This window comes from Apostichopus japonicus, chromosome 5, assembly GCF_037975245.1.
Source record: "Apostichopus japonicus isolate 1M-3 chromosome 5, ASM3797524v1, whole genome shotgun sequence".
Taxonomy (NCBI): domain Eukaryota; kingdom Metazoa; phylum Echinodermata; class Holothuroidea; order Aspidochirotida; family Stichopodidae; genus Apostichopus; species Apostichopus japonicus.
This window is the reverse complement of record NC_092565.1, coordinates 6,020,115-6,046,503: the sequence shown is the minus strand read 5'-3', so window position 1 is coordinate 6,046,503 and position 26,389 is coordinate 6,020,115. Positions and strand designations below refer to the sequence as shown.

Sequence of the window (26,389 nt, the reverse complement as noted above, 5' to 3'; positions counted from 1 at the left end):
ACATCTGAACATGACTTCAAAAAAGGTAATGTTGTATCTACAGCCTCCAGAATATTGCATTACGTATGCATATGTGTTAAAACACATTTCGCTCATTTACAAGTGTGGTAACTTTGCCCTACTTTGCCCAGATAACAGCGCCCATGTATAGGATTGGTTAATTGTGTGCAAATTCTACACCTATAGAGTAAGAGAAAGGGAGGGGGGGTTATAAAAGAATGCCGAGAAGTACAAGTCATTAACAGGAAAAAGGCTTTTTTTCTTGAAGGATTACTTTGACTTTCGTAAAGAGCGGAGGAGATGATTGTGAGACTTAATTCTAATTAGCTAAAATTCTTTATCTGTATAATGCTGGATAACTCCGTCGTATACAGGAAATTAAAATAACTGGGACTTTGAGAATATCTCTGAAAGCCAGTTTTATTTGTGAGCTTAATGTGTCCAAAAATAGAGCACTAACGACCCATTTTTATGAGTGATTGGAATTGTTCGTAGTTCAGTACTGATTATGTGACAGTTGTTCAATTTAAGCGACGAAATCTCCAAAATTTGTGTCTGACTTACAATATTGTGTCTTGATTACAATATTAACATGGTTTATTATGTGTTAAACTGTAGAAACGTGTGATATAATGAAGTGATTAGTATAATGTTTGGCATTTAAAGTATATTGGAACACAATAGTAAGGTATACAATTCTCTGTTAAACGTAGTGATATATACCCTGAGACACAACCACCATTGTTGCAAACGGTAGACCAGTGCTTTTGATATTGTTACAGCGTTATTACCCCCCCCCCCTCCTCTCAAGGCTCCATACCCACGCATGCATATTACTGGCGCATGATAGAGTTGTTAAATGGTTATGACGGTTCGAACTCTGCATATTATTATCGAGTTGTTAATTAGTTTTATGGAGGTTATAATCCTTCATATTATTATCAAGTTCTTCAACTTCTCTGAAGCTCTTATTAACTAAAATTAAAACAACCTATCTCTTCCTCTTTCATATGTTCGTACAAATTTCCATCGTCTACATTTAAAGTCGTAGTGTCGGTTTCTGGTAGGGAATATTAAACCTTTGGGCGATTGTATACTACCGATAATAGAACACACATCCCTTTCAAATTAAATTCTATGTTTTTAATGTTTGCTTTACCTTTGATTGTTACTATAAACAATACTTGCTGAATAAGACTCCAAACAAAGTTTTTGACTAAGATAAGGGTCTTTCAACTCCAGTCGATAACCCTTAAAGCGAATTTGAACGTAACGTATTTTTATCTATAGACAAGTCGGAATTCAATCATGTCATTTCGAGATCTTTCCGGACCATGTCGATAAGAGCAAATATGTTGACACGCTTCGAGTGAATGTGTTAGCATGTTTCGCTGCACCTCTGAGGGTTTCCCAAAGGACAACTATGTTTTGTTTTTTATAACATTTGTTTTTGTTTCAATTCTTATTTCTTTACAGGTGCAAGATGTCACTAAAGCATGTGTTCTGTGCCGCTCTTTTCATGTTACTAGTTGTTTGTTTGAGGGAGAGTCGAGGCTGTTTTATCACTAACTGTCCTCTGGGTGGAAAACGATCCCATGCAAGACCTTACAGACAGGTATGTGATTACATTGAAGAAAACATAACGTCATCGTTCATCATTTATACCATGTATAATAAAGATGTCCCTAAACATAATATCAGCAAAATAATTAACCCTCTTGAATTATATGATTTTAGGTTACATTTATAATTTATTTACTTAAACTATATATGTTTCTAGGAAAATTAATAGACTGTCAGTAATCCTTGATTGGGTTCATAACAATTAGCGTTTAATGATTTATTAATTTACATATAGCGAGAACGTTGAAACAATCCCATGGTCTATTGTACAGAACACTCGTATCAAAAGGCAAAGCCAATGAAAAGAGGGTGAAAACCAATGTTAGTTGAGTTGATAAACACCGTTACAGTTAAATCCATTAAAAATAAGAGACTTTTTAGACCGTAAGACGAAATGACCAATATCAATTGCAAATTGTAGTGATTTCTTCAGACCAAGTTGATACTGCAGAAAGGTCAGGTTAAACACTTTGATTGACATTTACAAGGACCCAGAGTAATTTTGTTAGTGTGATGGGGGCTTAAATTCCCAAGCAGGGCGAGTTTTTTTTTCAGGGTTTCTAATATCTTTCGGGTAGTGATTACCCTACAAGATGTTAGGTTTCAAACTTTCCCAAGATAAGTAAATTAACTGCACGATAAAACCGCAGTTATAGTTTGGAGGGGGCCTTAGCCCTTAATGACCACTCACAAGTCGTATCAAGAAGATCTCTTCGGTTTTTTTTTCGTTTTTTTCTGAAGAAAATAATTTCCTTTTCAGAGAGGAAGTGGTCTATTTCATGCGCGCAAATCTGAATCAAGCGTAATTGCACACCATTTTAATGAGGTTTATTAACCTATTTAACCACCGCTATATATGTCTGTTATAAAGTAGACGTTTGATAGGTCTTCGCAATCACGTATTCAGTTGAAGTGGTTGTGTTGCTTCTCAAGACCACAATCTGTCACAAAATCATCAATTCAAACGAATTACGAATTTTATCTCTCGATTAAGGTGTGTGTGTGAATCTTAAAACTCCCGTTGATTTGTTTTGGTGACAAAAGTGTTGGAGTGAAGGTGTAAAAACATTGGCCCGTGCCATGTTATCTAAAACTCATACCATAGAGGAAAACAATTATATTGCACACTGGTACGAGGAAATCTAGATCACAAGATCTTCTTATAACTCAAGAGATGTCTGTTTCAAAGCTAATCACTTTGGAAAGGATAAAAGGGGTGTGACATCAGAGGAAGTATCTTTTGCGGTTAGAATGTATGAAACATGTTCATATTCATAAATACATGTGTTTACATGGGTACTAGTTTTGCGAAGAATGATGAAGTTATACACAAACACAATCAGCATGAAAGATTTACATTTAATTATGACAAATATATGATTTCATACGCTATAAATAAGTTAGCTCGTAGCCTGGTAGATGTTAAACCTCCGAATAGTGGAAGCATTGACATATACAAAGAACATCAAACAACCTATAGTTAACACAAGTATAGTGAAACATCGCAAGCGACTTGACAAACCAAAACAAAATATGAACAAAATGAAATTACAATTGCGATCTTAAGTTGTGTTATCAAAAGTTGCATTTGGTTTCGTTCTTTAGTGTTTGTTTGTTTTTAATCTATACTGATATATACTGAGACACATCCGCCCTGTGTGGTAGTGGCATCAACTCAAACACTTGTTTTTCTTTAACTGATATAGCAGTGGGCGGTGGTTTGACTTAAAACCATATTAAAAACATATTTAGAATCGCCAAAATGTGAAATATTAAGATTATTTTAAGAAGGGTTAAAACAAAGTCAGTAAACTTGCTAAGTTTGTCCTTTGTCACAAAAACGGACTTCCGAAGACATATTAAAAGCGATCTTTGTGGAACTAAGTTCTGACTAACTAATTCAGACAACTGTCGTTCCGTTGGAAATCACGAATCCAGAAGCTGCATGCTGTATTTTTCTCAGTAGAGCTTTACAAAGTTCAAATTAGATTGCACTGCTGTATAGCCTTTAACAGGTAAGTAATTCGACGACTGTCGATCTATAGCTACGATTGATTTATTCTAAAGTCAAACGGTTTCTGTTTTAAATGAGGGGGCCATCCTCTGAGTATCTTATATAGATGAATCAATAAACAATACCAACAAGAAAAAACCAACACGACTGAAATGGCATCTTCACAATAGCAAACAGTTATGAAAACCAAATGATGGCGCCCTCTCTATTTATCTTTGTATCTCTCTTTCTCTCTCAGTCCATTCCAAACATCTTTATTTTATTTAATCATACTCTGAGAAAAGGAAAGTTAATGTGTACGACCGCTGCTAATAGCTTTCATAGAGAGATATTTGGTAGGTCAAGGATAAGTAAAATGATAATGACACACATATATATATATTTTTAGTATTTGCTGAAAGTTTAGCTATATTAGTAACAAAAACAGAAAGAAAAAAAAAGAAATTGCACTTAACGAACATAAAAGTGATTGACTGACTATAAATAAATCGATACGTATAGGTCAGGGTTAGAGAGCATGCACAGAAATAGCATATATGAACACTTTCTAAAGTGAAAGTTTCATTCAGTTATCGGTATATTGGTGTATATACGTGATTGGGTAATAAATTATCAAGATACCACATTATTCTTCACGCGTGACCTTTGGTGTGTGTGTGTGCTTTGTGTTTGTGTGTGGCCCGGGTAGATAAAAAGTAAATTGCAAAAACGAAGAATAACTACACACAGTTATACTTCATATTTTTTTTATATATATAGGATAGGGTGTACACATCCTTACCCACTTCAACAAATTAAACTCGGCTTTAACGACCTCATCCCCTTCTCTTTGTTTTATAATCCTGGATCTACCGCTGGTTGGTTCCGGTTCCGGTTTACTATTGCGATCACTTGAGTGTCATTTACCATTTAACCCTATGTGACAATGCTTGTGTTCCTCGACTTTATTGTAACGCATCCGGAGAAAGCAAAATATCGCCTAATTGCAAACTCTGTTCTAATTACTCCAATTTGATGTATTGATATTTTGATGTTTTAAAATAATATCATCTGAAAAAAAAACTCGGATCAATGATATTAATTTATCAAAAAAAAAATCGCATTCTGTTTTTACGATCTTTTCGCCGAATTGAAGCGATGTTTGCAATTGTAAGTTTTAGTGTTTCGTAATGAACATTCTCAAATGTTTTTACTTTATTTTGAAATAATTAGATTAATTTCTTAGAATCCCCCATATATATATATATATATATATATATATATATATATATATATATATATATATATATATATATATATATAAATATATATATATATATATATATATATATATATATATATATATATATATATATATATATATATATATATATATATATGAAAATCTTTTCTTACGTAATGGTTCTCGTCCTTAACCAATGTCCTAATTTTCCACCGACGCCGGAAGATTGTTACCATAATGACGAAAAAAAGAAGAAGAAGATAGAGATATGTAAAATGAATAGTCATAAAAACAGTATAGATGATTTGATGTCATTGTAACCTATTTATCTGTAATTCATTTGATGGAAGTTTCTGGTATCGTGAAAGGCATAGTGATAGTCTCTTGGGATATTAGCGATTTCAAAATACCTTGGTAGATATGAAGCCAGGTTAAAATAATTCTTATAACAAAAAAGACTTGGTTTTTTGAGCTACTAAATAGGGCACAAACATGATATTCACAAGGATACACGGATATCGATTTGTGTGATGATACCACTATACAACGGTGGAAGGGATTCAATATTATGTAACTTAGTCTTGTGAAGTTAGGTAATGTTTAATTTTCTATCGTCTTATCGCAGAACTCGGATAGGCAATTTAGAGTCTTCTGTCAAAAAAAAAAAAAAAAAAATGGGATTTTCCCCCCGCCTCTTTCTCTTTTAACAATTGTAGTTCGACTCTGTGCCTAAAGCCGTAATCACACACGGAATATTTCATAGCCTTGTAGATAAATTAAGTACCATGAATGCATTACTAAAGCACTTTAGTTTAATGTTCAGCTCCAATTTGTTTTAAGTCGTTTTTTTATACTGAAAACAAATGGTTTCAATTCCCGAGGGGCAATCATTGCGATAAAACAGAAAGGGTTTGGAAGCCTATCCTGTTAGAGAAATCATAATAAGTTGAGAATCATGATTTGTTTTTGTGTGCTTAGTATTCTGTTCGCAACCAAGAACAATTACAGGTTAGATCAGTGCATTTGTGGAAATGTGAAGGTGAATCTCTACTGAAATAATTATATTAACAAACTAATCATGACGAAATTTTCAATAAAATGTTTAACCATCTATGATAAATATTCCTTGTTATCATTTTCCAACTAAATGACTTATTTATCATTTTGAAATATGAGGAATTGATAAAACATGATAAGATATGAACTGACCAACTTATCATGGCCTTGATGCTGAAAAGCAGCAATTCATTATGACATTCATATGAACTAAGGCTGCAATCAATTAATTCATATCACATTTATGTTATTCATATGAAATACGCGGGCTACAATCACTTAATGCATGTAAAATTCAAGTATTTCATATCAAATAGAGTTGCAATCAATAATTCATATGAAAAGGATTAAAAGACTATATAAATGATAAGGAAAGTGATCCGAAATCACTTGGTTCTTATATGAATGGAATTGGATTTGGAAAGGTTATATTTGCCATGAATAGGAGCTGCAATCGACTGATACATATGAAATGACAGGAACATGACAGGGATGATGTATTGTAGCTAATCGATATAGCGAGAGCTGCAATCGATTATTTCCTTTGAGAAGACTGCAGTCAATGTTTGTTTTATGTTACTACTTGTTTTGACCTTGATCTTCATTGGCAACTATTGTTATGGAAAGGGTATCGTTTTAATTAATTTGCATACTCATTGTTTCATAATATAATTGCAGCAACAAAAAATAATTGACGTATTGCTATATATAAAATCTTACATAAAATATATAAATTTTTATAAATATTTGTATTTGTTATTATTATTTTTTAAATATTAATTTTTGATAAAATAATATTTTTTTATAATTATATTAATCAATTATAAGTATAAATTTTTATATAAAATATTTATATAAAATTATAAATTTATATCAAATATAAATATATTTATATCAAATAATATATTTTTGTCGTATTCTTTTGTTTCTTCCCACGCAGTGTTTACCATGTGGCCCGAGACAGTCGGGGCGTTGCATAGGACCAGGGATATGCTGTGGGAACAGCTTTGGGTGTTTAATAAATACAAAAGAAACCATAACATGTAGACGGGAAAGCGAATTACCCACACCGTGTGAAGTCGTAGGAGACCATTGCCTCACCGTAACAGGTGGAAAATGCACAGCGTTTGGCGTATGTTGCAACGACAGTAAGTCCATTACATTCTCTCTTATTCCTCTCTGTTGTTTTGAAGTGATTTCTTCATCCTCGGTTACCGTTTATTACAACACTTCCATTTATACTTAAGGTGACGGATACAAAACTAATATCATCATGAATCTGTGTGATATATGTGATAATCTGGTGCAGAACATTAGGCTACAATCAAATAGGAATAATTTCGTGTTGCTTCATATACTAGAATGAAGACTTGGGCAAGTCTAAAAATTACTACAGTGCACATTTGTGCTTTTTCTATCGTTTCATTCATTTCCCTTGTTTATTTCGTTGGGTAAAGTTGGTGCTGTCAAACGCATTTGTTTCTATTATGATGTTACTAACTTACATTCATCTTCAACATAGGGAACGAAATACTAAGGGTAAATTAAATGATTTCACATCATGTCGGCCTTACGACATCAACCTTTTGACGAAATGTTATCCATCGATGAGTCTTCAACTAGGATAGCTCCCAAACCGAGTGCAAATTTTTCGTGGCAAAGTGAAACAATGTTTGAATGTATCTGGCTTGCAAGTCGACAAAATGCTTACAATTGAAAAGAAAACGACAAAATCAGTAGTTCTCTTATTATTAACGTTCGAAACGCAAGTCTCATCGCCTTTCGCGAACCTCACCCGCCCTCACCACCCTCACCGCTCCCCTCCCCAACCCCCAACTCCCGCACACCACATATAACAGTGACAAGATGCTGCCTTAAGTTTGTCGATTACAATCTTTTTGTGAGTAACACTCGGATGGTTTCGCCAAAGCCTGCCTTAATTAATGAAGGTTAACTTTAGGCAAGTCTTTCTAATTATGTTGATGTGTGATACCGCATGCGGTAGTCTTTATGGTGGATGGAACTCGTGTAAATGTCACAAGCAATATACAAACATATATAACTATTTTATCCACATTTAATTCGTTTAGTTTGACAAGATGGTTCACACTTGACATTCAAAAGTTAACTTTTGGGTCGCCCAGCGAGGAAAAAAAACAAAGATGGCGGACTGTTATAGTGCACAATGCGTGTAGAATTTTGTTCAGATCTTGTAACTGTTTTAAAAGTATTAGATAGATTTAGCCCTCATAATCAGGTGGCCAGAATAGATTGTCTGCTGTTTGTTAACAACCTGTTTCCACTGTGCTCATATGTTTATCATACCAACCTATTTCTACATACCTGTGAAATTTTGCATAAATATGTCTCTGACGTCATAAGAGATGACCTTATTACAGGATATATTATCCACGATCAGTTAATATATTTCATATAGGAGATATAGTAAAACATCATTTTTAAAACTTTTAAATCTAAAGTTAGACTGATTACTAATCTAAACGATTAGATTGAAAAGTAAATCAGTGAATTTGGAATAAATATTATAATATATCTAATGGAGAGAAAAATTGTATTATTTTGAATGTAGTAGCAAGCATATTATATTAGGCACAAAATATCTTTATATAAAGCAAAAAAGAGACGCAAATCACTCCTAGAACATGCAGTTTCGTTCAACATTGTGTGCATGTGTAATTAAAACAAGTATACTTAATGCCACAAAGTTAGTTTTCATTGACGTACAGGTAAGTAATATGTATTCGTTCGAGATTTACTCTTGAGAGGAGAAGAGCTTCTCTCCAAGTTACAAAAGAAGGACACACACACAGTGAGAAAAGAACTCGTTCTTAAAAACCTCTCTCGAAGTCACTCGAAATTTATCGACGAGGTTGATTTCTGTCACATATTAATTACTTCAAAATCTCGAGAGATTTTTGTCCCCTTTTCTCAACCAACTTTAATTTCATCTTCTTTTAACCAATAACGACATAAAAACTAGGTCTTGCTTTGCTAACCCCAATGATAATGTACGTTTTATTTTTTCTCCGTTTGATAAATATTTCGCGTTAAGTTACCATACATCCGTTGTTATTGAAGCGTTTTCCTTATAATCCTACTTCAGGTAAGTATATAGGTCAACAGGACACTCTCTCCATCTCTGGGTTTTTCTTGCGATACCGTTGATTCTACGATATGTTCACTCTGACATGAGTGAATACAATATTCACTTGGAGAGTCATATCCACACACAGTAAAAAAAAAACAGCTGTTGTAGGTCAACTTCGCTCAATATCCTGATCTTGAGTGACACAATATATTCTCAACGAGAGAAACCGAATTTGGAACACCACATATTTTTTTACGAATGATGACATAAAGAAAATACCGTTGAAACCGGTACAAGAACACAAAATGCCTGTCGATACACTTAAAATGTCGGTCAAAAGTCAGTTTTTTCAGTTCTTGTTAAAAAAGAGGAAAAAATCAACTGAAAAGAGCTTGTAGGTTGTATTACTTCATATATAAGGGACGTATGAGATTAAACTAAACCCCTTCTTAGAATTTTTTCTCTTTAAAGATTTGTTAGGCATTTCCAATAGGTTAAAAGCATTTTTTACCTTAACTTTTGAGTTGAATTGTAGTACGCTGAATAAAGATTTCGTGGAAGGAAAATTAATTTAGGAATTAAAACTTAAATATAAAGAAGAAGTAAAAATGAATAAAAAATGCAGGAACGCGATTATATAAGTTGTAAAGAACATTGTGCTCACGGTAAGTCACTATTATATAGTAACATCAATAAGTTATAACATTACATAGATAACAAAAAAAAACAAAAAAATCAAGATTGCAAAGATTTCTTGAGCGTCTTTGATCCAAATAAAAGCCAAATATTAGCTACAGACTGGCATTTGGCTATATACTTATGCAACAACAATGACTATATGCCTGATTTATGTGAATGTGCTGGTTGTGTGTATGTTTATTATGTGTTTGCTCTCTGTATGAGAGTCTGTATATTGAAAAACCAAACTATCTTAAGTCACTGATTGAAGTCTTCACAAAATACCTTCATACCGTTCTCTATAAGTTTCGATGGAGGAATTTTCCATATTGCGGTGCAAGGGAGTCCAGTAGGCCCTTGCTTACTATGGTAACATGCCTATTGCGGCATTTGAAGTTATACAGTATTAGAACCCGGTCTACATTTAGGCGAGTGTACATTACCATTGCACGCATGAAGAAGGGTGAACGTTGTTTAAACTCACGGCATGCTATTTTTCAATGCACGACTGCACCACTTCACATTTGTGACCCATTTATCACATTTTTCGATGGAAGTATCCTCAATGTTGCTTTGTAATGGTGGCAAAACTAAACCCCAATTGATTTGTTGCATATTTATCTAAGCATTGATCAAAAGTTAAAAAACATCTGCCAATCTCTATAATAATATATAACACTACAGAGTATTAAAGGCACTAGCTTAAGAAAGTGTCTGAAAGAGGTGAAGAAATACCCGACCTCATACTACGAACTACAGCAGCTCCATTTTAATTTTATTTGACGACTCTTCTCCTAGCTTTCAATGTCCTAGTTTACACATAGACATAAACAGTATCCAACTATCTCAATTCATTCATACGTTGTTCTAATCTCATGCGCGTCTTGGTTTTATATGTAAATATCATCCGTTGCCTAGTAACCGATTACGCAACAGTTGCCATATTGTAACAATAAAACAAAAACCCATCCCAAATGGCGAATATTTAGCCTTTCACAAATTAAATCATGACTAATGTCACGCCATTGCTTATAACACAGATAAGTCTCGGTCAGTTAAACATAACGAGTATAGAAGAAAAGGAAACTATTTAAGCTATAGTTTTTTAAGTGATAAATTTACTTCGCCTTCCCAGCCCCTTCGTCTCTCCCTTTCGATCCTTACAAAAAAAGGACGATAATTGATAATTTGTTAAGCTTGTGTGTAATGGAGGGTAACGCAAGTTTACATCCTGACCGACAAAAAAACCTGCAAAAATAACATTCTGCTGTATAGTGAGTCTGGTTTGGTGAGCTATAAGTACAAAAATAGTTGGAAATAGATAGAAAAACACCCCCAAACAAATGGAAGTTATTTTGACATGCAATCGTCCAATATTCGGTTGATCGATTTTGCGTGAGTGGGGCACATTTAAGGGTTCCTGCAGACACTAATTTTTACAGTGGGTGGTCAATGATATGTATAAAAGGTTTTTACAATTGTAAACATTTGTGTGCTTTTATTTACAAAGTATTAATGCTGCATCGAAGAATATCTTTTTGGATTGCCTTTCTAAGAATTTTGCTACATTTAAAAAATATAATATTTACTTTCAAAATAATTTCTTATGCTTAGTACCCTTTTAGATCGTAAGCCTTCATATATTAAAATGAATTATTATCAGTTTTTTCACCGTACTTCAATTTGAATGTAAGACAATACTTTTGTTCACCAGTTCGGTGAGTTCAGTATTAACAATAGATACAATAAAACAATTGAAATATCTGTTTGTGCTTAGGTTTCAGGGTATACTTAATCGCATAATAATACTATTAATGAAAAGTATCAAAATCGGTGCTATTCTATTCAAAAATATCGTAAATAATTAGTGCATTAGATTGACTTGGCAACGTTCATTTCAATTCATGAAGGTAACGTCGAAATTGATATTAATTGATTGATTTATTGCAATTTGCTTCCTTTACACGTGGTTAGTCTACATAACATAAAAAGTGAGAAAGTGAGTCGGACGACGAACTCTCGAGAACCAAATGGAATCATAAAGTATACCCTTGCTCATTAAACTTCATTTTGCGATATAATTTGTTTAAATATTTACTTGTGATATAATTTAGAAGATTGTCGTATAGTTTCATCAATTATTCATATTCTATAATCATATTTTGACAAATACTGTTGTATAAGTGTATACATTGTGTACTTGGTAACCAAACACAAAAACTTGCTTTTTGTACATTAGTTGACGATGATTAATTAAATATGATAATTGGTTTAATTCGATCAATGATGACAATCAAATTGGGAACGAAACTCTCTACAATTTGTCAAAAACTTCCATTCAATTTTTTGTTAAATTCCTTATTAAGGTGTTTTGTTTACATTTAACTACTGAGCTTCTAACATTCAATGAGTCTCATTTTGTTGCTTCAACACCACCAAGCTGTTAAAAGTAAATTTTATAAGTGTGAAATGATCTCCCCGTCAGCCTGGGCATATTCCCTTACGCCGTCATCGAATAAACCTTGGACATCGAAGTACGAAAGGACATTTGCAACTTGATAACTTAACAGCAATTGACGCGATGACGTTCGCATACGTCACGTTTACGTCATTTCATTTCGGATGCGCGTTGACAACAGTGAACACCACTTCTGTACATAGTTTGAATTTGCTTCAAAATGCTTTTTTGCAAAATATATCCGCCAATGAAAAACTTTACAAAGTACTTAACTTTTTCGTTTCCTTTTCTCTTTTATGAAGGAGGCTGTGTGCTGGACGAAAATTGCAAATATTCGCCATCAAGGTTTAGGAATGAACAACTTCTAATGCCATCATCTAATGAGGAACTTTACGAGCCAGGCGGTATTGGAGACAGATTCACGGATTTCTTGTTTGAAGAGTCGGAAAAATGATTAATTCTAGATTATCACGATTAAACTTTAGGAAGCTAAAACTGATGAAAATGAAGGGGAATTTGGGATACGACTCAAATAAACAACGGCGAAGGGAAAAAAATACTACCCAGTCCTGCACAGGTGACAAACCCTGTACTAAAGCTCTGATCTATATTTACTTTTACATGCCCAGCTGGATAGAATGTACAACAATTTCAACTGGACTTACTATACTCCACACACTGAAAGCCTAGCCATACATAAAGCCAATGCGAAGACAACTGGATGAGAACTTTTTGGCGATATTTGCCAAAGACGTTTACTAATCCTATATAAGTTATAATGTTTGTTATGAATGTTAATGTTGCTAGGGTAAGATATAGTAAGCATGCGAGAAATGATCGTCAAATGGTGGTTTAACCATATCGTGGTTAGGTTCAATGTTTTGCTTGACCTTTGAATGTTAGGCTACATCTAAATCGTAAGCTATATCCCTTGGTAAGAGTAATAATTTTCTTTTGAAGCTATATATATATATATATATGTATATATATATATATATATATATATATATATATATATATATATATATATATATATTTATATATATATATATATATATGTATACGGTAGGATATAGTTACCGAAATTTTAAGTTATACTTCTACATCAACAATACAATACACAAATACGTTGTAACTTTTATCTAGTTTTAACTTTGTTATCTAGTTGTAACTTTTATCTACAATATCTACCGAAACAAAGCGGTATACGAAGGTACTATGAAAGTGATTACTAAATAAGTTCGGCTCTCCAAAAATTCGTTTCTGTGTCCGTTTTTCCATTTTCCTCAAATTGATACTTATAAAGAACGCTTAACAGCAACGAAAACGCCTGTGCTCAATACCAGACTGTTTGTCGATTAGACATTACTCAACAAATAAAAATATATATATATACATCTATATAATATATATATATTTATATATATATATATATATATATATATATATTTATATGTATATATATATATATATATATATATATATATATATATATATATATATATATATATATATATATATATATATATATATATATATATATACAAATATATATACGGGAGCGGTGACTTTGTTGAACAACAGGAATTGAGGAGTTTTGCTGTTCTTTTGTTTAATTTCCTTTAAACAGCTTTTCGCCAAAAAAAAACCTTGATGTCTTATTATACAGTCAAACTTTGGCATAACCTGACAATTCATGGTGTTAAATTGTCATAATTGTCAGGAAAGGGAAGCATATTTCGTCAATGCAAGAGGCCCGTGCTCTAAGACAAAAACAAACATAATATATTTAGAAGCATCTTTTAGCATTATTTATTATCAAGTGTTATTTAGGGGGAATATGTATAACCTGACTGCATGTATATCTAAGGTGCACGTGTCTGTACTTGGGATTTGAGTTGACTAAAAAAAGTTTGTCTATTAACGAAAAGCATTTATCCGCATTTATATGACGGTCTACAAACTTGGAAGAAAGTGTTCATTGAGAAACATTTTCCATGTTTAAAATTGAACTTAAAAATACGTGAATATTTCGTCGTACATTTACACGGGCCTATTGTCAGTACCTTGAAATAGTTCTTTTTAAATGATCTTTCCTTTCTTTCTTTTCTGAAGTTGTATAAGATGCATCAAGAAAGCTAATGTTTCTCTCTAGTACAATAATCTTGTTCTCTTTTTATTAATTGTTTTAACTTCTATTGTTCTTTTCCTCTTATTCTCTTGTTCTTGTTATTAACATGACACTAACATACATACTTTAACAATAGCTAGCAAGAACAAAAAGGTAAATTTGCTCATTCGGCCTCTCTTCTTAAGTAGTGAATTCATTTGGATTAGAGGAGTTACCAAGTAAGCCACATCAATTGTTCTGAAAAAAAAACAGTTAAAATTTACAATACCATTTTCGAAAGTAGAGACTTGTTCCATAATCTACAATCATTTCAAAACTGCATAAACATTATATGAACGATTAATTGATATCTGATCCAAGAATACTAACAGGACAATTTTTGATACCAGAAATCTCCATTAATCAAATAATTTGAATATTTTTGAATTACAAAGTTGAGAATGTGATATGTGTTATTTACTATTTCGCGCGATCACTTCTACCTATACATATGTTTACTTGTGACAGCTGATCCAGTTAGCCCTATCCACACCAAGCTTAATTAAACACGATACATAAAACTGGCATACTTAATGATCGTCAGATTTAGAGGAATACTTCTTCAAAGTGATAATTAATGAAAAAAATGCGAACAAGTATGCCAAAGTCAAGCGAATCTATCTTTGATCTAGCTAAACAATGTTGATCTTAGTTCTGATCGATAGTGTGTTAATTTGGTAGCCGGCCCTTTCACATATGTATATATATAGAGACAGAGCCTTATTTTAGAGCGTACATTTTGAACAAGTTGGGCGAATATTTTACGCAACAGAAGAAGAATACAGACACTCTTAATCGATCGATAACTTTTTTGGCAACTAAATTGGTTAAATTGTCGTATTTTACTTTGTTTTTTGGGAAAGATTTACCCTAATTTAAATTGATACATCAACATACAAAGTATATTCGGTTAAATATTTGCCAAACCATTTGATAGAGAGGGAAACTAAATATACTTATTATTTGTTTTCAAAGGATTGTTTAAAATACCACTGGCGGTCCATGCCAAAATATGATGTCGAAATTCCTTTACCATTTTCAAACTTGCTACTAATATGCATATAATCAATACTATAATATGAACTGAACTGAACGGCAATATCACCCGATCTACCCGTAAAGCTCATGTGATATTTCTGAATCTAACATTTAGTGTTTTCAAACTAATCGCTTTATTGTTAGAGTACAGTCATAGTTCATGATAATCTAAACAGCTTTCAGTTTAATCGATTCGCAATTGCCGACTTGTTGATACTTCTTAAGCTTCTTTAATGTTCTTCTCGTGTCTTCCTTCCTTGTGATAAATATTTCCCTGTAACAAGCGAGAAACATCATCACCAAAATCAAAAGACGCCGCCAAATGTATACAAATTCATCTCCTTTCCTCCCCCCCCCCCCTTCCTTTCTTTTTCTTTTCCCTTTTTTTTTGTTGTCTTTATGGCAGTAAAGATGATTTCTTATTGCCAATGACGAGCGATTCATGAAATCACAGCAGTGTATAAGAAAATCCATGCATTTCACAAACAGTAGGACCATATAAGCTCTAGTAAGATTACGTGATGTTTACGTCAACAAAGGACATACATGACTTATTTGAAAATATTAATTGAGTATATTTACACGATTTCCTCATATCAATCGCAAGTAAGGTTATTGGCGGCTAACTTGAAGTTTGGGTGCGCCATTCATGTCGATTAATATAGTAATACATTGGAATTGAACTGCCGTTGCTGCTATAACATTAAGACAATACTGATGTGATATTCCCCTAAAACTTGTAACAAAAATACAAACCATAGTTAGCCACTTAAAACTACGAAATTATTACTTGTTTTGAAACATGGTAAAACAAATGGAAAATTGCTATTTTAAGTATTGGAAAGACACACAGTACAGCTAAATTCAGGAGTGTTAGCTTAGTGGTTAACTCCGGTGCCTTCCAATCATAAGGTCCCGAGTTCGAGTCACTCCAAGATTAAAGTATGTCGTCCAGTTACAGAGTTGTTGACAATTGACAATTCATAATCATGGACGTTAAATATGAATCTAAGAGACTGACTTCGGTCAGCTTGCGGGTTTGATAAGCCAATGATGGCTTCTTCGCGAGTTCCTGCTTGCAGGAGGATCTAAAATACATACAAATTACCGTGACGTTATTTAATTGATGAGAGTAAGTACCGTTTGAAATACCGACAACTCATTCAAAACGGCCGGAAAAAAGTCTAGCACTTCATCTCTAGAGAATTCGACAAATATCAAAGCATTTGAGCTCGTTTCAAGTGATATGTATCAATTGCATCACAAATGTGTATGTAATAATACCCTTGAATTAATAAGTTACAAGAACATCTACTAGCATACAAATGACGTCGTCGTGGTCTATAAATAACATTCCAGAAAGTCCTATGGTACAGTTTTAACAGCAGAAGTCAGCAGGAAATCACGCTCAGGACCTCAACCACTACAGGAATCACGCTAAAGGAGCTATACCGCTACAGGAATCACGCCACGGAGATTTACCGCTACATGAATCACGCTCAGGAGCTTAACCACTACAGGAATCACGCTAAGGAGCTATACCGCTACAGGAATCACGCCACGGAGATTTACCGCTATACATGAATCACGCTCAGGAGCTTAACCACTACAGGAATCACGCTAAGGAGCTATACCGCTACAGGAATCACGCCACGGAGATTTACCGCTACAGGAATCACGCTACGGGAATTTACCGCTACAGGAATCACGCTAAGGAGCTATACCGCTACAGGAATCATGCCAAGGAGATTTACCGCTACAGGAATCACGCTACGTGAATTTACCGCTTCAGGAATCACGCTAAGGAGCTATACCGCTTCAGGAATCCCGCCACGGAGATTTACCGCTACAGGTATCACGCTAAGGAGATTTACCGCAACGGGAATAACGCTAAGCATCATTGCTTTCACAACAATACTTATATCAATTATACAGAAAATGTTCTGTATTGCAAAAAAGTGGGTTTATTCATGCATGGTGTATTCATTATCCTGGGTAACCACATATACGATCGACCACGTACACACATAGCTATTTGATCGCCCCTCTCTCCCTCCCCTCTGAAATAACGAATGTTACATTTGTTGCCTTTTTATTTCATATTTTCCCTTTTTATATACAGTACGAATTTTCTACACACTACACACAAAATGAACGCAATTTTTATGACAGATTTAGTACGTCAGATAACATAACAGATAATTACACATAGATCAGAATGCATAACATTGACATAAAACACATTACACGGAGACATCTTTGGAAACATTCACAAGGAGAAAAACAAAGCGTTCTAATGAACAATTGGCTTCGCAAAAGATCCATTGTAATCCACATCCGGCAGTGACGAAAGTTTGATCAGGTCAAAGGTCAAGGTCAAGTTATTTCCAAACTGAGCTGTATCTAGACTTACTAATTGAGAAACATTTTAAGATGTGATTTTCAACTTTTCATATGAATTTTCAACTTTTCAACAGTTTGATTCGTTGCCTGCTGTCGAAACGTCTCTTTACATATGTATATTTATTAATTTGTAAATCATGGCTCATTGGAAACGCTTGTTTTTGAGTTTTCTGTTGAAAACTCAGTTTAATATCTTCTGTATAATACCAAACACGTTATTAACAAGTCATTATTGATAAATCCTTTAATTCTATATACAGAACAGTACATAAAAAATATGAAATGTATGAAACGAGATATGTATCACACAACAGAACAGATAACAAAGAGATTGAAAAGAGTCGCGAAAATATAATCAAGACTATACCATCTACTTTGTTACCTTGATTCCTATTTGAATTGGATAAAAAGCCACGGTAGAATCAGAAAGGAGTCTTTCATCAGAGAATGTTACAATCAATTTGAGAAATAAATGCTTTTTGTGGGCCAGAGACTATTATATTTAAATCGATGTAACTCATCGATGGGTGAAGCGAAACAGTTTAATAAAAGCAAACACTAGATATACTTTATATCTCACTTTTCGGCATGGTATTAAAAAGTTAGAAAGTTCAGTTTGGAGCAAAAGGTTTAATGTTTGAAATATAAAAGCTCAGAACGTGATCAATAGCAAGTTCTTGTTGTCTGTTTGCTAAAGGTAACAGAATAAAACGTGATATTAACTGTTTATTACAAATATAACACGTTACGTATAAGCTAAACCTCTCTTCTAGTTAACAAGGCTGTATACTGAGTTGTAGCCTATGGTCTGGGGTGGGCAACCTACGGCCCGCAGGCCACATGCGGCCCGTCAGTGTTTTTTTTTGCGGCCCGTGAGATGTCTCAAGAAAATTAAAAAATTGAATCTATGTTACATCATCACAAAACACGAGCTAGCTGCTCAGAATTTATCGGCACTAATGATGCTGTCAGGTAAAGGCCTATTATCCCCATTAATTATCAACTGTACAGTATTGACTTTATGTTTTTGTGAATACAGATTAAGTACACACACCTATTGCTTGAAAGTCCTCGGAATCTAAGGTATGAAATCAACAGCAGGTCGTTGGGTAGGTGCGGCCAAGTTAATTTTTCACACCTTATATCTGGCCCATTCATTCAAAAAGGTTGCCCACCCCTGCTAGTGTAGGCATAGGTCTTTTGTCTCCGTTTCGCATTGGCCAATAGGTTTACCGCCTCAAACCGTCTATAGGTTTGATGCACCGGTTAGGCATCTCCAGTAAGGCTTCGCGTAAGGTCGACTTGTTTAGTCGAATTAAGGCGCCAAAATACACGACTTGCTACAAGGCCCGAGTCCTACCTGTTGGACCACTGCCGCACCGGTAGCAATTCCTGTTCCTTGGTATATATATTGGCTTTCACCAAGTGTTAGAAACATAACGCATGAAACATAATTAATAAGGTAAAATAACATTTGATTTAATACTAACAACAGTTTCAGAGAGAGGATGAGCTATAGAGACTTTCAGAAATACTTTAGAAATGATATGTTTCATAATTACGAATGTACGTTTACTTGGTCTCCTAACGCAGTCATTATCAGATTTATATACACTTTTGATAGTGTTACCATTGAAACGATTATCTATTTCGAAAGATACATTTTGCCAAAATGTATGCAGGATGTTCAAAGCATAAAAATAAAATGTAATTCATTCTTCCCGAATATTATCAAAAAAAAAACCTTTGAAATATTATTCAAATCTCTTATATTCTTGTTTTTATTTAAACTCTTAAAAAAAAATCAGAAATCAGTGGTTCCATTCCAATTGAGAACAAAAACCTAACCGTTTCTTGCAGCTCGTTCGTACTTCTTCCCTTTTGGTATTCTCCGTCTTATTATATGGGGGTGGGGTGGGGGGGGGCGTGGATGTAGTTTGGGCGTGGGTGGGTGTATGCTCGTGTGTAGCTGAAAATGAGGCCTGCCTTGGGGGGAAGCGACATCTCTCTTTCGTCAATAAAGCATAGCTTAAATGGAAGTAAATCTTTAAAAAAAATCCTCTCATTTCAGAAAGGTCATTTGACGTCAGCATGAGGTAGATTAGTTTAATCTAAATCAAGAAAATAATATTTTTTTTGCCTAGGTACTTGATGTGTGGTTTATTTTGGGGATTGCAAGGTTGGAGATCTTGAGAATCTTTATACTTTGGCATTTAGTTTCCCGACAAACAAAACTTTAACATTTATAATACTTTTTTTCTTCAACATGAGTTAAAAAAAAAAATTGTTTCCGAAGTCACAGGAAAATAAAACTATTTTCAATTTCATAGTTTACTGGTCCTAAGTCATGGAATGCCTTTTATAAACAATTTTTAATTCTTTCTCTCGACATTTACCATTTTCCTGACTAATTTTTATACCATTTTGCCGATCATTGATCACTCGTATAACAACTCTTATTGTTATTATTTTTTATGTTTGTCTCTTTTGTGTTTTCCTTCTGCATTTTCTTTCTGTTTTTGTGAGGGGAAGTGACGTCACACTTGGCTCAAGTGAGGCGTGATCTTTTAATTAATTGTGTCTTTGCTACAGATGTCGTTTTTTAAAAATATTTTTGAATATAACTCTTTTTTGGTTCTTCGTTATTTTGTTTCTCCTTTGCTTCATTGGTTGCTTCTTCGGTTTTCTAAACTGTTCATTTCAATCTATAGCGTCTTTCTTCGTTTTTGAGTTTTTTGTTTTTATTTTCAGGTATAGGTAAGGAGTCACAACTACACTCTTATCTATGCTGTCCTGTATAAATAGGTCTTTTTGCAAATTTGAACTATCTTTCATCCCAAAACCAGGTATGGCTGCTCTTTCTGTCAGTCGGGAAATGAAGGATGACAACAGCTAATAAGTGATGTTGTGTTTTTCTCTCAGATCATTCCAAAAATGCGTTGTTTTTTTTTTGGTGGGTAGAAATGACCAAAATAGTTGACTTTTCTGAAGAAGAAGAAGAAAAACATAAAATCGATTGGTCGGCCAACTCTGAAGATCAAATACTAACGAAATGAAGTCTGGCAAGTGACTGACAAAGAAGGATAAAAGCCTTTACCTATCGATCTCAGAAATGCGACGGATGACTGGGTAAGAGATGAGGCTGGAGATTGACATATTCGCTGATAAGGTCTGCTGGTTAAAAAGTCAAAGAAAATATTTCTCTTTGCTTTTAAAGGGGTGTAGATAAAGTATAACACTGAAAACACGTAAGAAGGAATATTAAATATCATCTTGTGGTTTTTAGGGGTGGAGGTCGTTCTGTCAATAGAAGGGTATCCCAGATGAGGGGTCGGCGGGTGGGGGTGGGTATGGGTAGGTCTGGGACAACTACCCCCTGTATATGAAGTCAATTTACTCAGTCTTTTGCTTTTCGTTTGACTTTACTGCTTCAACCCGCCCAAGTTAAAGCATTATGACTTCACGCCCTCCCAGAACAGATAGCCAACAACAAAATGTTGCGAAAGATTTCTGTTACCTAAGTCACAAGTTGCTAACCAGCAAAAAGGGATTATCATGCAGTTTGAATTGACAGAATTTGAAAAATTTATAGTCAACAGTCGGATGTCGGATGAGGTGTGACGTCACTAAAGCAACCGAGTTAAAACGTTCAGGTATGTAAAGAGAAGGCAGTAATGACTACGTATTTGTATAGTTAGTTAAGTTGTAGAATTACACATCGAACTCGGTATATGCACGGAGTCAAGAGAGGTTGTTACACCCCATGCATAATAAAATTGGGGTAACTGAGGTACACTCTCGCCCGTCGAATCATGGGGAGGAGGTTAATTGGCGGTCCACGGGAGCAGTAATGTGTTCGACTACAAATTATACACCTGCCTTGTAACTCTCTGCATACATATCGAACTGAGAAGGCTCGATATCAGCCATTTCTCATCCACGATCGGCATATGGATAGGGTGTCAAATGATGAGCTCCAAGTAAGTCCAGTAAAATTATCAAGGAAATCACTCAAACAAGTATAAAGTACAAGTCAACTTGGCATGAATGTAACAGGTCAATACTCACAAATATATAACGTTAGTCAAATTAACGTCACAGTGTGCATTAATTAAATTATTCACTGATAAAGGTTTGCATATACGTGATACACAAAATTGCAGCGTTTCCATCAATCAGATGTGATCTTTTTGATACAAGGAAGGGGTCCTTTCCCACTTTGGTTATGAAATAATGTCCTTTTCCTATTTCCCACGATGCTCATCAAGTTGTTGACACATTAAAATCGTATATTAAGAAGTGACTTGTTGTTGAAAAAAAAACACATTCAAATACTAGAAATTCTGGCACGGACTGCAGAGAGGACTCATTTTTTCTGAATTTGTGGACGTAATGTTGTAGTTTTCCATCTCAAAAGTCAAGTCCCTCTACAGTTCGGAGTCTGCCCCCTCTACCGCAGCAGTTTGGACCCTCTCAGCCACCCCTCCCCTCCCCCCTGTGCATGCACCCACCTGTTTATATGATGATGTCAATTCACTGGAATCAACTCAAAAGAAACGATATCGTTTAAGATTATAGGTCACAAGTTTTGTCAAATCTACCAACCAAAAACTACCATCATATATTAACCTTTGGATATTCTTTTACCTTATCTTGTATTGACTCTATTCTCGATAATTGAGAAGCAATGTGAATCGCTTCCCTTAATAAACATTGAATACCTCAATAAGAAAACAGGGCTACTTTCTTCTTCTTTTTTACCAAATTTGATGATTTCGTTGGATAATTTGATACCAATAAAATAAATTAGTGCGCCAGATCATTACTCAAATTATATGAACGGATTAACGTGTACATGTACGTTGATTAAAGTGGGTTAATGTAGAAACCTGGATGGGTAAAGAAAAGAAACGGTGATACCAAAAATACAAATTAACTACATAACGTTTATATGTAGCTATATCATAAATGGAAAATTTTTGAATACTTCTACCAATTATCATGATATTTCTATATAATCAAGACTTGATTTTTTGCTGAATATAGGGCACATTCGCTGTAAGTACGGGCTATTCGCAGTACTGATGTGTATATAGGCTGATGAGGGGAACGGGAGAAGTTATTCCATATATGGTTGTATAGCATGGGATAACTCTCTGACGTAAGCTAAATATGACGTCATATACGTACGTCATATCGACAGAGTATAATAGTTCTTAAAAGGATAATCTGGAGGCTGAAGCTATAATTGCAAAGAACAATGGCCGAATATTATTCTATAAATTCAGGTCAAATCGCATCCTCGGAGCATTCTCTTGTATGATCGCAAAAATATGATTTTTTTTTTACCTTCAAATTTGGTGACGTTTTGTTAATACATCCGGTAATTTCGGATTGTGTGATGTCATATACAGCATTTTATCTGAAAATGTCTTTTGTTTTTCTGTTTTAATATTTCAATCATCAGTCCACAGAGGAAAATAATATGTATACAATAGAGAGTGGAATGGATCATTCTAATCCCTCTCCCAATCCCCCCCCCCCCCCTTGGGAGACATGGTGGTATTTCATTTTCTTGTATATACAGGAACACAGACTCGATCAAGTCGCAAAATGATATCACACAACCAGAAGAGGTTGAATTTCATTTTGTCATTATATAGAGGAGTTGGTATTTCTTTACTTTGATGTAAAGGTCGTTAATTTGTAACTAAAATATTATATCTCGTTGGAGTCATAAAAAATATAACAAAGCGCAACCGCATCCCCTTGAGACCCCCCCCCCTCCCCCAAATACATGAAATGAAAATTTGATGTCTCTGAAATTTTGGAACTTAATTTTCGCTAACCTTTTGTGTGGAGTTTTTCCTATGGCCCAAATAGAAGGATAATGGATGGATTTACAATCGCTTTTGTAAAGAATATTATATGATAAATTAATACATGACAAACCGGTACCCTTCAACATCTCGGTAACAATTGTCCTTTGTATACTATGACTGTGTTAGGATACATTGCGTTAAGTTCAAAAGTAAAGTATGTTATTTGTGTGCGTGTGTGTGTTCACATGGAAGAGCTATAAAAGAACATAAAACATTCTTCAGGTCTTCCTTCAAATTGGTCCCCGGGGAAGTAGGTCAGTTCCTCCCAGCAGCAATTCATAACTTCGTGACGTCATTCTCCCATACCGCTCCGTCGCTTTTATCATGGAACGCCAATCGGTTATTGTTCAGGCCTTTCATGACAAGCAGAAGGTGGTATTCATCTTAGCAAGGGACATTTAATATCTCTTAACATGTTGAAAGACTAGAGGTGATTTGGCGTGATTTGAGTTTTTAACTAGTTCAATAATTAATCGGTCAAGGTAATTTTTACTATTCTTGAAAATCTCCTAAAACCTCACTCGATTTATTCAAGGAGAATGTTGAAGGGCAAATACGAGGTTAGGTCATTCGCTTACGTCATTAGTCAAAAAAGGGGTGAAAAAAAGGGGGAAAAGGAGTCCGAAATTCAGGGAGCTGATATGATCGGCCACGCTAAAAGAAAAGAAAAAAGAACATACATAAAACAGAACGTTCTGTCATTTTTTTAATTAGTGAAATGTAAAGAGGACAACGGAAGGCAATTTTTTTTTAAAAGGTTCAGAAAAGGAGTTGTGCCCACGAAAATCTAAAGATTAATTAGAAAATGGTTTGATTCCAAGTAAATCGGTCTTTTTTCGATTTTCTCTCTTAAAATTGGACATTGTAGATTATATAGGTAATCACTTTGTGTAAAGGCTACTCCTATCGGTAGAGTTTGTTGCTATAAATAGTAACATGATGGGATGGTAAAATTTGAATTACTTTCATTTCTTGTTAATATTATTTATTAATTAATTTTGGAAATTAATTTTGTTCAAAAGGAAACACATTATACACCGGAAGAAGCCACGTGGTATATGTAGATGTTAAATCAAATAAAGATGGTTTCATTCAGTTTCGCAATATTTTACTATAAGGTATAGCGAAAAAAATTCTCAATTTCTTACAAAGAATATACGATAGGCCAAGTGAAATTTTAAAATGTTGGTTGATGAATAGCGGAACATCTATTCTAATTATCCTGGTAGAAAAATTGCATTCAATTCCTATGCGTATCATTTTTGGCTTTAACATCATTTGAAGTTGACACATGTTTTGTGCCAAAAGTGAACTTGAAGCAAACAGGTGTGAAGTCATATTGATGTACAAAATGTTGTTCGTTTTTAAGTGATAATTTTACAACCGATTTTTTTTTAAAGTTTAATTTCTGTGACCGGAATGTCCCCTTTTAATGTATTTCCTCTGATTCAAGTAATCCGTGAATAAAATTTTTCTTTTGAAAACACAGTATAATTTGAACGTACTTATCGCAGTCGATACACAGACCCAAGTACATCGTTAAAATGACTGTATAACGCGTAAAAAAAGTATGTGAAACCGTAGACTGTAATATTTCAACCGAGATAAACGAAAATTGGCTGTTGGAACATAAACGGGGAAATAGAACTAGAACAACTCGAATAGTTTCATTAAAAAATACTCTGTTTTTTCATTGGCGATTTAATGAATCAAGACATATTGTTATGGTTAATGGCGACACGGAAGCTTATATAGTCTGTATATAGAGACAGAGTATACCAGAGGCTTCGAATAATATAAGAATTTAACAGAGACCTTGAGATAGTAGCAGGAAGAAAAAGTCCCTTTCCGATGTAAACTGAATGTATCAAATTTCATAGATTTAAGAAGCAGTGTTTACTTCAAGAGGAAACTGAATGGAAGTTTGAAATTCCATAAAAATACACGAAATGTCGCATGTATAGGTTCATATTTTTCAGCCGCGCCATAAGCGGTTTATATCATTACTTGTTGTTTTTATTTGGGAAGGGCTGGGGACTGGGAACTGGGGGCTGGGGGAAAGGGTGGCTGTGATAGAGTTGATATATCTTATAGGCTCATTTCAGGCGTTATCGTTCATCCCCACCACCCACATCCAGCAGATGGAACAATTAATAAACCTACCCCAAAGAATATCCCTGCCCCTCCTAAGCAAACAACTCAACTAAGTAACAGTTTTATTTCTTGGACTTTAACAAGGGGAGGGTTGCCCAATCCCGAATTCCCAACCGCCTCTCTTTATATTTATTTTTTTCTTCGGGTGTGTCGGACCTGATCGTGAAATTAGTCGACTTGTGAATCGTTCGGAGATTTTTGTGGCTCCTATACTGCATACACAACGATATGGTCAAATAGTGTTTACAAGTTGTGAAAGGCTGATATGTCCGGTTCATATTGACATGTGGTTCCACCTCCGCCGCCACTACCAGCTCCTTCCCCTACCCCACCCCCCCCCCACCACTACTTCCACTTGTACACTGTCAAAAACATAACAGCGTATTAAATAAAGGTGACATTTTGACTTAATATTACTGTGGAACGTAAACATACTGTATACCGTAAATTTACATTAGAAATATTGTATTTAATATGAATGCATGTATTTATTGCGTGAACGCTGTTTGCTGATTGTGCTCAAATAAAGGTGACAGTTTTTTCCCCACAATTGTTGCAAATACACAAAGTTGGTATATATAT

The 26,389-nt window shown here is 34.4% G+C and overlaps 1 protein-coding gene across 2 annotated transcripts in view; it reads left to right on the top strand.

Moving 5' to 3' along the window:
• Positions 1-14,314, top strand: part of LOC139967444 (oxytocin-neurophysin 1-like) — a 57,058-nt gene extending 42,744 nt beyond the window's left edge. For both annotated transcript variants that reach the window (XM_071971251.1, XM_071971250.1), the window contains 3 exons: positions 1,477-1,615; positions 6,856-7,063; positions 12,463-14,314. In XM_071971251.1, coding sequence (XP_071827352.1) covers positions 1,484-1,615; positions 6,856-7,063; positions 12,463-12,614 — 492 coding nt within the window. In that variant the 5' untranslated portion in view covers positions 1,477-1,483 and the 3' untranslated portion in view covers positions 12,615-14,314. The remainder of the gene's footprint in view (positions 1-1,476; positions 1,616-6,855; positions 7,064-12,462) is intronic.
• Positions 14,315-26,389: the final 12,075 nt, after the last annotated feature.